We start from the raw sequence: 11,880 nt of genomic DNA, 5'->3' as shown, positions 1-11,880 counted from the left end.
AAGGGGAGGAGGGGCAGAGTAATGGGAGGGTGAATTTAATCAAAAGTAATTATATATCCCCTATGTTATAATCACTGTCAGTGGAAATAAAGCCAGACTTCCCAGGCATTGAATTTAGATTTCAAGGAATTGGATTGTTTTCTAATACATTTCTTCTTGCACTGGGACTTAAGCCGTTCTGACATCCTGAACTATAAATAAACCACTTGTCCTGCAAGAGGTGATGGGTTCAATCCCCAGCACAAAACAAATCCCCCCCAGGCTGGGCGCTGGTGGCTCACACTTGTAATCCTAGCTACTCAGGAGGCTGGGATCTGAGGATCACGGTTCAAAGCCAGCCTGGGCAGAAAAGGGTGTAAAACTCTTTATTTTTTTAGTTAATGGTGGGGCTTGAACTCTGGGCCTGGGCGCTGTCCCTCAGCTCTTCAGCTCAAGGCTAGTGCTCTACCATTTGAGCCACAAAACCACTTCGGCTTTTTCTGCTTATGTGGTGCGAGGGATCAAATCCAGGGCCTCGTGCATGCGAGGCAAGCACTCTACCACTGAGCCACCTTCCCAGCCCCTGTGAAACTGTTATCTTCAATTAAATACAAGGACACCGGAAGTGGCACTGTGACTGAAGTGGTAGAGCGCTCACCTTGAGCTGAAGAGCTGAGGGGCAGCGCCCAGGCCCAGAGTTCAAGCAGCCCCAGGACCTACCAACCCCCCCCCAAAGAAAAACCACAAAGGAGGTTCTATATGAACCTGTAAAATAAAGCTTCCATTTTAACCACAAGCCAACATGTAATTAGAAACCTTTGAGTCAGGGTTTGTTGGCAGACCATTATGGCTCCCAGAAAACCACCATTTAACTTTGTCAGATGTGGGACCCATAGTTGAAGTGGTTGAGTACCTGCCTTACCAAGTACAAGGTCTTGAGTTCAGACCTCAGTTCTGCCCAAGGAAGAGAGCACCAATTTGTCATGTGGAGTAGGCTGCAAATATCTGAACTCAGAGCCGTGAGGCGCTGGAATCCTGCTGTTCTAAGCGGAGGAGGCATCACAGGGGCAGCCAGCCCACAGTGGGCAAAAAATAATAATAATAAAAATAAAAAGCCGGGTGTTGGTGGCTCACGCCTGTAATCCTAGCTACTCAGGAGGCTGAGATCTGAGGATCATGGTGCAAAGCCAGCCAGGCAGGAAAGTCCATGAGACTCTTATCTCCAAGTAACCACTAGAAAACCAGAAGTGATGCTATGGCTCAAATGGTAGAGCGCTTGCCTTGAGCTGAAGAGCTCAGGGACAGCACCCAGGCCCAGAGTTCAAGCCCACGACTGACCAAAACAAAACAAAAAAATCCCCACAATGTTCTCTTCAGGTCTAGAGTGGGGTGGGCGGGGCCTTGTGAAGAGGCTGGGTCAGCTGAGGCGCTCAGAAGCCTCCCCCTGCTCAGTGTGGACCAATAGAACAATGGGAGGTTCAGGCAGGAGTCAAGGGGAAATCACAGTGGGTCACCATGGCAACTTGCTGCCGGGAAGGTAAATTCTGGATTAAAAAAAAAAAAAGGATCCAGACATTCTTGTCCATAATCTACTCAGAAGGTTGAGATCCGGAGGATGGAGGTTCCAAGCCAGCCTGAGCAGAAAAATCCAAGCGAAACTCTTATCTCTGCTTAAGTGGCCAATCGCAGGTACCGGAAGTGTGGCTCAAGTGGTAGAGCCACAGATCTGAGGCTCCGAGTTCAAATCCTAGCTCCTCTCCGTCTGTCTGTCTGTCTCTCCCCCTCCCAGAACTACACATGGCACCTTCCCGGCTCACCCCATGCTTTCTTCCTTGGGGTGGTGGGAGACACCCACCCCAGGGTCTAGGGCTGCCCCCCTGCTCACCCGGCCTTGCTCCAGGCCATGGGCTCCATCATCCAGACGCGGTCCCCACAGGGGCTCAGCTCCCGCCGGGGCTCCCCCATCCTCCAGCCTCTGTGCCCCACCCCTCCAGGGAAACCCACAGCCCCCGTGCTGATTCACCCCCTTCTCCATCCGGGTAAGTGGGAGTCCTTCCTCCTGCCTCAGGGACTGGGGGGGAGGGGAGGGGAGGGAGGGATGGGGTTCTCCATTCACTCACCTGTAGTTAGAGACTCTGGGGTGCGCTTCCCCACACACGCTTCTTTTTTTGGTGGCAGTACTGGGGTTTGAACTCAGGGCCTCCCGCGTGCTTGGCAGGTGTTCGATCACTTGCAACAAACCTTCGCACACCCCTTTACACTTTTGTTCAAATAGAACCTCACGTTGATGCGGCGGGAGAGCGGGAGGGGCGGGGAGCCTGGGCTGTGAGCCTCTCTTTCCATTCTCCTTGTAGGGAGAGTGTGCCACCAGCGCCCAGCTTTCTCCTGTGAGATGCAAGCCTCACAGTCCCCTCTCCCCCAGCTGGGGGCCTGGACCGGCCTTAAACTGTAATCCTCTCCATCTCTGCCTCCGCGGTAGCTGGGATTGCAGGAGTGAGGCACTGAACCTGACCTTGAACAAGCAGCTGTGAGGGTGGGTCTGGTACCCCTTCCCTTCCGGTTACAGAAGTCCCTGGTAGGGAAGGTTATCTGGGGCACAGAGGTTGGTGGTGGGGAGACATGACAGAGCTGGGCTCCCACAAAGCCCATGAGACCTAGGGAGCGCCTGGCTGGCCACGGGACACACCAGCTTCATCTAGAAATGATTCCTACGGTCTGAGGCGACCTTTTAACCCCCAAGTAATGTTCAATGCATTTTCCAAAACAAAAAACAAAACGCTGTCTTAATACGTTGCCTAGGCGTGTCTAAAACTCTTAGCACCCCCCTTCCTGTTCACACGCCTCAGATGCTGGGCCTCCATTGGTATTTTTTTTTTTTTTGTCAGTCGTGGGGCTTGAACTCTGGGCCTGGGCGCTGTCCCTCCGCTCTTCAGCTCAAGGCGAGCATTTGCCGGGACTCCAAATGTGTACCACTACACCCAATTACACAGCATCTTTATGAGTTTTCTTAAAGAAGAAATCTCTAGCTGGGCACCAGTGGCTCATGCCTGTAATCCTAGCGACTCAGGAGCCTGGGTAGGAAAGTCCACGAGACACTTATCTTCCAATTAACCACCAAAAAGCTAAAAGTGGAGGTGTGGCTCAAATGGTAAGACTGCTAGCCTTGGGCAAAAGAAGCTTAGGGGTAATGCCCAGGCCCTCAGTTCAAGCCCCAGGACTGACACACATACCACCCCCCCCCAACACACAGAATAAACCTGTACACCTCTAAATAAAAACAGAGAAAGAAGGATATAGAAAGAATAGAAATAGGAACAGAAGAGTTCTGATAAAAAAAAATCATTCTGGTATTTTCCAGAAGGAATTGGTGTGTTTCAAATAAAGACAAGATATCCTTTTGATAACAAAGACATTATTATTCAAGTCCTACACATCAATCTTGTCTATATAACTTATAAATGCAGTGCAAAACACACAAATATAATTTCTGTAGATGCAGCTCCAGTGTTTCCAATCCTGCCCCTCTCAGTTTGTAAATGCGCTACCATCCTGATCTCCCTCACGGAAAGGCTTTGGGCTCTCAGAAGCATTTGAGCCCCAAAGAGCTCAGCCCCCCATGAGCGCAATTCTGGGTCTGAGCCACAAGAAGCTATTTCATGCTCTTCCAGGATCTCTGAGTTGTACATCCTGCCCATTTTACACCGCCTTCTGCTTCATCCAGAATAATTCACACACACACACACACACACACACAAAAGTTTTATCTGAAAAACACCACAGAACAAGTGGCTGAAAAAGATAAACTTTTACAATACAAACTTTTGTGTGTGTGTTTGTCCTTGGTGCCAGCCCTGAGACTCAAACTCAGGACCCTGGGCACTGTCCCTAAGCTTTTCTGCTCAAGGCTAGCGTTCTACCACTTTGAACCACACAGCTCCACTTCTGTCTGTTTTGGTGGCTAATTGGAAATAAGAGTCTTGTGGACTTCCCTGCTCGGGCTGGCTTTGAACCGTGATCCTCAGATCTCAGCCTCCTGAGTAGCTAGGATGACAGGCGTGAGCCACCAGTGGCAGCAGATGGATGGAATCCTTTCAATGCTGAGTTCTGCTGGTAACAGAACCAGTTGAGACTAATATTTCAGAATAACCTTAAAAAAAAAACAAACCTTACAAAGTGTTTCAAGTGAAAATCCTGCCCCAGAAGACTTCCTGTAATGCTGGCAGCTAACACAGAGTCCTTAGGGTACTTGGGGTGGTAGCCCTAGTGAATGCTGAGCTATGTATGGGGCTGCTCCCTAAAATCACAGGGAAGCCTACATCCCTGTGGAAGTTATTTACAGGTGACGAGTCGGCATGTCTGTCGGCCTGTGCGCTCCGTGCGCTGTGATTACGCCCACACCTGTGAAGACACAAAGCGATCAGCAGTCAGCAGCCAGTAAGATTTGAGTGTTTTGTTTCTTCCCTTCACCCCCCCCTTTTCCTCCTGCTCTTCCTCCTGGTACTGGGGCCTTGGTGCTGTCCCTCCGCTTTCTTGTTGCTCATGGCTAGTGTTCTACCACTTGAGCCATGGCTCCACTTCTAGATTTGTGCTGTTGAAGAGTCTCATAGACTTTTCTGCCCTGCCTGGCTTCAGACTCCCATCCTCGGATCTCAGCCTCCTGAGTAGCTAGGATTTACGGGTGTCAACTACTCAGGCCTGGCCAGACTTGAGTTTAAAGAGATGAAAACACTCTATTCGCCCCCTCCTTGTTAACCGCCTCCCGGGCATCTGGGGCCTCGGGAGCGTTTCTCCTCTGTCTCAGGAACTTCACCAAAATCCATGCATCCATTTTTCCTAAACACACCCAGGCCTCAGGACAATACAGACACCCAGGAGAAGAAACAGAAACATCGCTCACCCTCAGGGTATGATCCCAGGATCCCGAGCAGAAAGCCGTCCCGTCTGGCGAGACTCGAAGAGTGCTCACTCGGTTCTCGTGGCCAAACAGGATGGAGACCCGGGAGCCTTTGAGGACGTCCCACACGTTGATGGTGTAGTCATTGTAGCCCGCGAAGAGCAGGCGGCCTAGTGCCAGAAGATGGGTGGTTACTAAGTCCTTCCTTCCTTCCTTCCCCCAAGACACACTCGCCAGCTCATTCACGTATGCCAGACGCCCTTTCTTGGAATTCAGAGAGGACAAAGCACAGTGGAGGACGTGGGGCGGGGAGGAGGAAGTCACTGTAGCCATGATGGAAAGGTTTATAGGCACTCGAGGGCACTGTGCCATTATTATTATTAGTTGTTGTTGTTGTTGGTCGTGAGGCTTGAACTCTAGGCCTGGGCACTGTCCCTCAGCTCTTTAGTTCAAGGCCAGCGCTCTACCACTTGAACCACAGTTCAAAACCACTTCTGGTTTTCTGGTGGTTTATTGGAGATGAGAGGCTCATGGAGTTTCCTGCGGGGGCTGGCTTTGAACTGTGATCCTCAGATCTCAGCCTCCTGAGGAGCTCAACCACTGTACCATTTTTTTTTTAACCTTTCAGTAGTTAGGAACTTACACAACGTGAATTCTCAGAGGTAAAACCAACGGGCCATTTGGGTTGGCTTTGGAGGGCTGAGCAGGAGTAGAGTTTTCTGGGCAGACAAATTGAGAATCACCACGTGCAAAGACTCAGAGTAGGGGGGTACAGAGTTGTGCCTTCCTTGGCCTGTCCTGGCTTTCACTAACACCCCCCGCCATTCCCAGCTGTGAGCAGAGGGGCAGGAGCCTCAGGCCACTCCCTTTGGTGATGGAGGGGAAGGGAGACTGGGGAAGAGATGACCAGAGCTTGGCAGCCATGACCTCCTGGCCCGGCCTTGCCTGGAAGGACATGGCCTTCACTCTCCCACTGTGAATGCGCCAGGATGGAGGGGTGGCCGGGAGCCAAACCAGACACGCGTGACTTTGCCCTCTTTGCCCATCGGAAGTTTACTGGCAGACAGCTGATTGCCCTCAGGTCCCGTCTTACAGCGCGGGAGAAGTTTCTGGAATAAATCTTACCACTGAGGGAGAAGTCCACGCTGGACGCTCCGAAGATGATACTCTCCTTGGAATAGATGGCCACCTCCCTGTCTGCCCGCAGGTCATACAGACGGCACTGGGGGTGCAAAGAAACAGACAGAGGGGCAGAGACCCCTGAGCCCCAGCCCGCGGGACGTGACCGGGGTGGTCCCGGTGCATCAGGGGACCTGTGATTCCATCCTACCACCCCACTCCTGTTCATCTCCATGGATCCGTGGCGATTCCAAGGAATGGTAAGTCTAGAAAGATTATTCAGGTACAAAAGAAAAACCAAAATCACCTCCCTCTCCTCTCCCATGAAGATCATGGTCAATGTAGAAAATACAGAAATGCAGAAATGCAAGACACCTCCAGCTGAGCGCTGGTGGCTCACGCCTGTAATCCCAGCTGCTCAGGAGGCTGAGATCTGAGGTTCGCAGTTTAAAGCCAGCCCAGGCAGGAAACTGTGAGACTTTGTTCAAATATTAAGTATATGTTTCATTATTATTTCTTTTTTTAATTGTTTTCTTTCTTTCTTTTTTTTTTTTTTGGGTCCGGTAGTGGGGCTTGAACTCTGGGCCTGGGCGCTGTCCCTCAGCTCTTCAGCTCAAGGCTAGCGGCTTTTTTCTTTTTGCTTATGTGGTGCTGAGGAATCGAACCCAGTGCCTCAGGCATGCAAGGCAAGCACTCTACCACTGAGCCACCTTCCCAGCCCTATTGTTTTATTTCTTAAGTCTCATCATTTTCTTTTTTATTTTTTTGTTGGTCATGAAGCCTGAACTCTGGGCCTGGGCGCTGTCCCTCAGCTCTTCAGCTCAAGGCTAGCACTCTACCACTTGAGTCACAGCGCCCACTTCTGGCTTTTTCTCTTTATGTGGTGCTGAGGAATCAAACCCAGGGCCTCATGTATGTGAGGCGAGCACTCTACCACTGAGCCACCTTCCCAGCCCTCATTATTATTTCTATTAACATTATAAGCATTTGCTCATATATATATATGATTTTTTTTGGTCAGTTATAGGGCTTGAACTCAGGGCCTGGGCACTGTCCTTGGGCTCTTTTTGCTTAAGGCTAGTACTCTACCACTTGAGCCACAGCTCCACTTCCAGTTTTGAGTGGTTAATTGGAGGTAAGAGTCTCATGGTGACTTTTCTTCCAATACTGGCTTCGAACCATGACCCTCAGATCTCAGCCTCCTGAGTAGCTAGGATTACAAACGTGAGCCACTGGGGTCCAACTTGTTCATATTTTTAAATAATATTCAAAAAATGATTTCCATGGTTATCCATTTTCTTTTCTACCAGTACTAGTGCTTGAACTCAGGACCTAGATACTGTCTCTTCCTTTTTTGCTCAAGGTTGGTGCTATACCACTTGAGCCACAGGCAACACTTGTGAATTTTTGTAGTTACCTGGAGATTAGCATCTCATGGACTTTACTGCCCAGGCTGGCTTTGAAGCATGATCCTCATATCTCAGCCTCCTGAGTGGCTAGGATTACTAGTGCCACTAGCGCTTGCCTAAAAGACAAGCTTTTGTTTAATCATGATTTTTCTTGGGCAGGGAAATGAGAAGTCATTTATACCCCGATTTCCTTCATTTGGTACCCATTATTTCTGTCACCACCAGAAAAAAATTAATTAAAAAATATAAAATGAAGTTAGCAGCTCCCTAGTTCACACAGATAAAGTGCGTGTAACTTAGACACGTACCGTGGCATCATCTGACCCGGAAGCAAAGGCGTCTCCGCTGGGGTAGTACCTGGAGAGAGAGTGGGAGGGAGGCAGGTCAGGCGGGTGGTCCTGCCCTCCTTAGTGTCATCAGAACCCTGGGAAGCGGGTCCCACCCTAGCCCTCCGCATCACAGCCCCCAGTTCCAGGAATACCAGGTCACACAGAAGCTGGAGAGGAGGCTCAAATGACAGGCCAAGCCGTCCCTAGCATTCTAAAGGCAGGGGACACTGATTTCTGGCCTTGTGGTGTTGCTGAGCGGGAAATGGGACATCGTAGGGTTTTTTTTGTTTTTGTCGGTCATGGGGCTTGAACTCTGGGCCTGGGTGCTGTCCCTCAGCTCTTCAGCTCAAGGCTAGCACTCTACCACTTGAGCCACAGCACTACTTCCAGTTTTCTGGTGGTTTATTGGAGATAAAAGTTTCATGGAGGGCTGGGAAGTTGGCCCAGTGGTAGAGCGCTTGCCTTGCATGCCTGAGGCCCTGGGTTCGATTCCTCAGCACCACATAAGCAAAAAGAAAAAAGCCGGAAGTGGCGCTGTGGCTCAAGTGTTAGAGCACTAGCCTTGAGCTGAAGAGCTGAGGGACAGTGCCCAGGCCCAGAGTTCAGGCCCCACGACCGGACCCAAAAAAAAAAAAGAAAAAAAAAAAGTTTCATGGACTTCCCTGCTTGGGCTGGCTTTGAACCATGATCCTCACATCTCAGCCTCCTGAGTAGCTAGGATTACAGGTGTAAGCTCTGGTGCCTAGCCTCTGGCTTCTATGTAAATGCCACTTATCAGAGAGCCCATCGGATCTTTGTTCCTCATCTCCTGGCACTCAGCAGCAGCTGAAATAAACCGTGGATCTGTCCATTTGTGTTTTATCTAGTTTGCTTGTCTGGATAGGAGGGGCAGTGTGTGGCTTCCAGGGCTGCGGACGCCCCCAGCCCGGGGAAAGCCGCAGGACAGGAAGCCCTGTGGACTGGCTACTCACTGACCGGACGCTGTTGACATCAGACTCGTGCGTTTCAAATGCCTGCACACACTGGCCGGAGCGCATGTCCCACACCATGGCTTTCTTGTCGCATCCCTGCAAAAGAAGGTCCCAGCGTCACAGTCACTGTGAGGACTGTCTGCGGACGAGGCGCGAGGTCCCATGCACGTGCGTGGGACTAGCCCGGCCCATCCACCATGATGACGCTGGAACTCACTTGTGGGCTGCAAGGGAGTGTGCACCTTTCCCTCCTTCCCACTTTTTTATTTTTTCAGTTGTGGGGCTTGAACTGAGGGCCGGAGTTTTGTTTTGATTTGTTTTCGTGGGGCCTGGGCGCTGTCCCTCAGCTCTTCAGCTCAAGGCGAGTGCTCTACCACTTGAGCCACAGTGCCACTTCTGGTTTTCTGGTTGTTTATTGGAGATAAGAGTCTCACAGACTTTCCTGCCTGGGCTGGCTTTGAACCACAATCCTCAGATCTCAGCCTCTGAGTAGCTGGGATTACAGGCGTGAGCCACCAGGGCTTGGCCACATTTTTTCATTCACCTGCTCCTGGGCCTTTCCCTTGCCTTTGTTTCCCTTCCTTGCCTTTGACTTTCTAACCACCTCCCCAAGCCCAGACGGCAAAGCTGGCATGGCGGGGGAGTCCTTAATTAGCTGGGGGCGTTGGCAAGTCACCTCCCAGGCTTCTGCCCCATTATCTGCCAAGGAGCTGCGCTGAGCTGCCAGTGTGACCTAGAGAACGGTAATGCCGCCTTCCCACCTTTGCCCGCCACGCATTTGCACGAACTCCCCGTTAATCAAGTTTAGGTAACAAAATGTGTTCTCCTAATAGTCAGACAGAAGACACAGTGTCTCAAAACTGTCCAAGTGGTGGGGGCAGGGGTGGGGGGAAGGGGTCCATCTCGGTGGGGGGAAGGCCCCTTTGGGGTGTGCCACCTTGAGCATGTCCCTGAACAAGGAAATTGGGAGTGTCCCCCAATCGAACTGAAAGGTGCACAGTGCTGGAAAAGACACACTATAACCAGCAGTGATAAGTGATCGTTTTAAAAATACAGTGTTAAAATACGTTTTTTTTAAAAAATACAGGTGCTGGTGGCTCAGGCCTGTTATCCTAGCTACTCAGGAGGCTGAGGGCTGAGGATCGAGTTTCAAAGCCAGCTGAGGCAGACCAATCTGAGAGACTCTGATTTCTAATTAACAACCCAAAGGTCAAACATAGAGGTGTGGCTCAAGTGGTAAAAAAAACAACAACCAAAAAACCCAAGTGAGAGCTAGAGGCCTTGAGTTCAAGCCCCAGCAGGGCCACAACCACCACCCCCAGCCCAGTGTAGTTCTGCAGGATGCATGCAGATGAAGCTCCAGATGGCCGAATGGCACTCAGGTGTTGCCCCAGCGCTGCGCTGGCTGCAGCCGCCCCTGCATCGACTCAGTGGCCGTGGCTCATGTCTAAAGCTCTCAGATGGGAACGAACGCTGCTGCATTTATGGATGTCAAGTACAAGCAAGCCTGGACACGGTTCCCTGGTGGACAGAGGGCCCTTAGAGGTTTTGCCTCGGGTCTTTACCCCAGACACGAAGGTGTTTCCAGTTTCGGAGGGGGCGAGATCCAGGCACAGGACATCGGCGGCGTGCCCGTGAAAACTCTGCAGAAGCTGCCCGCTCTCCACGTCCCACAGGGCGCATGTCCCATCGCCGCTGGCCGTGAGGATCTGGCCAGGAAGAAGGAGAGGGAGAGGGAGGGTCAAGGGAGGTCTGTTGGTTTTGTCTTTCTTTTACACACACACACACACACACTTACAGGGCTCACACCTGCCTGGCACACAGGTAAAGTTCCATGAACATCTGTTGCATAGAACTTTCTCCAGCTGACATGGCCGGGCAGATCACAAACTCATGCACATTCACACCCAAAATAAAATGCCAAAAAAAGAGAACTAATGAAAAATCACAAAAGTGTAAATTAGTAAAATAACAGAAAGAGAAATTAATGAGCACACAAACTATGGGGCTGAACATAATTTGCTGTGTCTGAGTCAAAAAGAATTCTAGGACTGGGCTCACTTTCTTGTCACTGTGTTATACTGTTCCGAGGTCAATAAAAAACCCAATTGACCATCTAAGCAACATAAGGCTGGGAACCAACCAGACAATGTTGAGATTCCAAGCTTGGTGGCTCATGCCTGGAATCCTAGCTACTCAGGAGGCTGAGATCTGAGGATCATGGTTTGAAGCCAGCTTGGGCAGGAAAGTCTGTGAGACTTTTTTGTTTTGTTGATGGTGGGGCTTGAACTCTGGGCCTGGGCGTTGTCCCTCAGCTCCAGGAGAGCGCTCTACCACTTGAGCCACAAAACCACTTCCGCCTTTTTCTGCTTCTGTGGTACTGAGGAATCGAACCGGGACCTCATGCATGCAAGGCAAGCACTCTACCACTGAGCCACCTTCCCAGCCCCTCCATGAGACTCATTTCTAATTAACCACCATAAAACTAGAAGTGGAACTGGTGGCTCAAATGGTAGAGCGCCCCAGTTCCACGGCTGAGCAGGGGGTGGCCCGCCTCACGGGGCTTGTGTACCTGCATGTCTGAGTTGGTGAAGCTGCAGGCCGATAGGTAGTTGGTGTGCATCGCAACCGACTTTTTCTTGGCAGCCATGTTCTCATTTTTGTCAAATGTCAGCGGGTACACGGAGCACTTGTTGTCCAAACCCCTGGTGCGAGAAGAGAGAGTATTGGGGTTCACCCAAGTGACTTTCACATTCCTCTACATCTTGCAAGTTTTTCTTTAGCAAGAAAACGCCTGCTATTGTGACCCCCCCCTCGCCGCCCACATAACCCTCCAGCTTTTACTTTGAAGACTTCTGAATCCCACCCACCCCCCGCCAGAAATTCCTTCTCTTAGATCCCCATTTTGTCATAGCCGTGGGAGCAAATCTGGAACTTCTAAGTAAATTGACTTGCAAATTTCTCTCTCCTAAAAATAAGAACATTTTCCTAATAGATTTTTTTTTTTGTCAGTCTTGAACTTTGGGTCTGGGCGCCGTCCCTCAGCTCTTCAGCTCAAGGCTAGCGCTCTACCGCTTGAGCCACAGTGCCACTTCCAGTTTTCTGGTGGTTTATTGGAGATAAGAGTCTCATGGAGGGCTGGGAAGGTGGCTCAGTGGTAGAGCGCTTGCCTTGCATGC

The 11,880-nt window shown here is 50.7% G+C and overlaps 1 protein-coding gene across 1 annotated transcript in view; it reads right to left on the bottom strand.

Moving 5' to 3' along the window:
* Positions 1-3,992: 3,992 nt before the first annotated feature.
* Positions 3,993-11,880, bottom strand: part of Gnb5 (guanine nucleotide binding protein (G protein), beta 5) — an 18,116-nt gene continuing 10,228 nt past the window's right edge. The window contains exons 6-12 of the mRNA XM_013010057.1: positions 11,274-11,406; positions 10,267-10,410; positions 8,706-8,797; positions 7,710-7,758; positions 5,999-6,095; positions 4,877-5,043; positions 3,993-4,377 (exon numbers count right to left, since the gene is read on the bottom strand). Of these exons, the coding sequence (XP_012865511.1) occupies positions 4,366-4,377; positions 4,877-5,043; positions 5,999-6,095; positions 7,710-7,758; positions 8,706-8,797; positions 10,267-10,410; positions 11,274-11,406 (694 nt within the window). The 3' untranslated portion in view covers positions 3,993-4,365. The remainder of the gene's footprint in view (positions 4,378-4,876; positions 5,044-5,998; positions 6,096-7,709; positions 7,759-8,705; positions 8,798-10,266; positions 10,411-11,273; positions 11,407-11,880) is intronic.

Source organism: Dipodomys ordii, unplaced genomic scaffold (assembly GCF_000151885.1).
Source record: "Dipodomys ordii isolate 6190 unplaced genomic scaffold, Dord_2.0 Scaffold11, whole genome shotgun sequence".
In the NCBI taxonomy this organism is placed as follows: domain Eukaryota; kingdom Metazoa; phylum Chordata; class Mammalia; order Rodentia; family Heteromyidae; genus Dipodomys; species Dipodomys ordii.
This window is presented reverse-complemented; position numbering and strand designations above follow the sequence as displayed.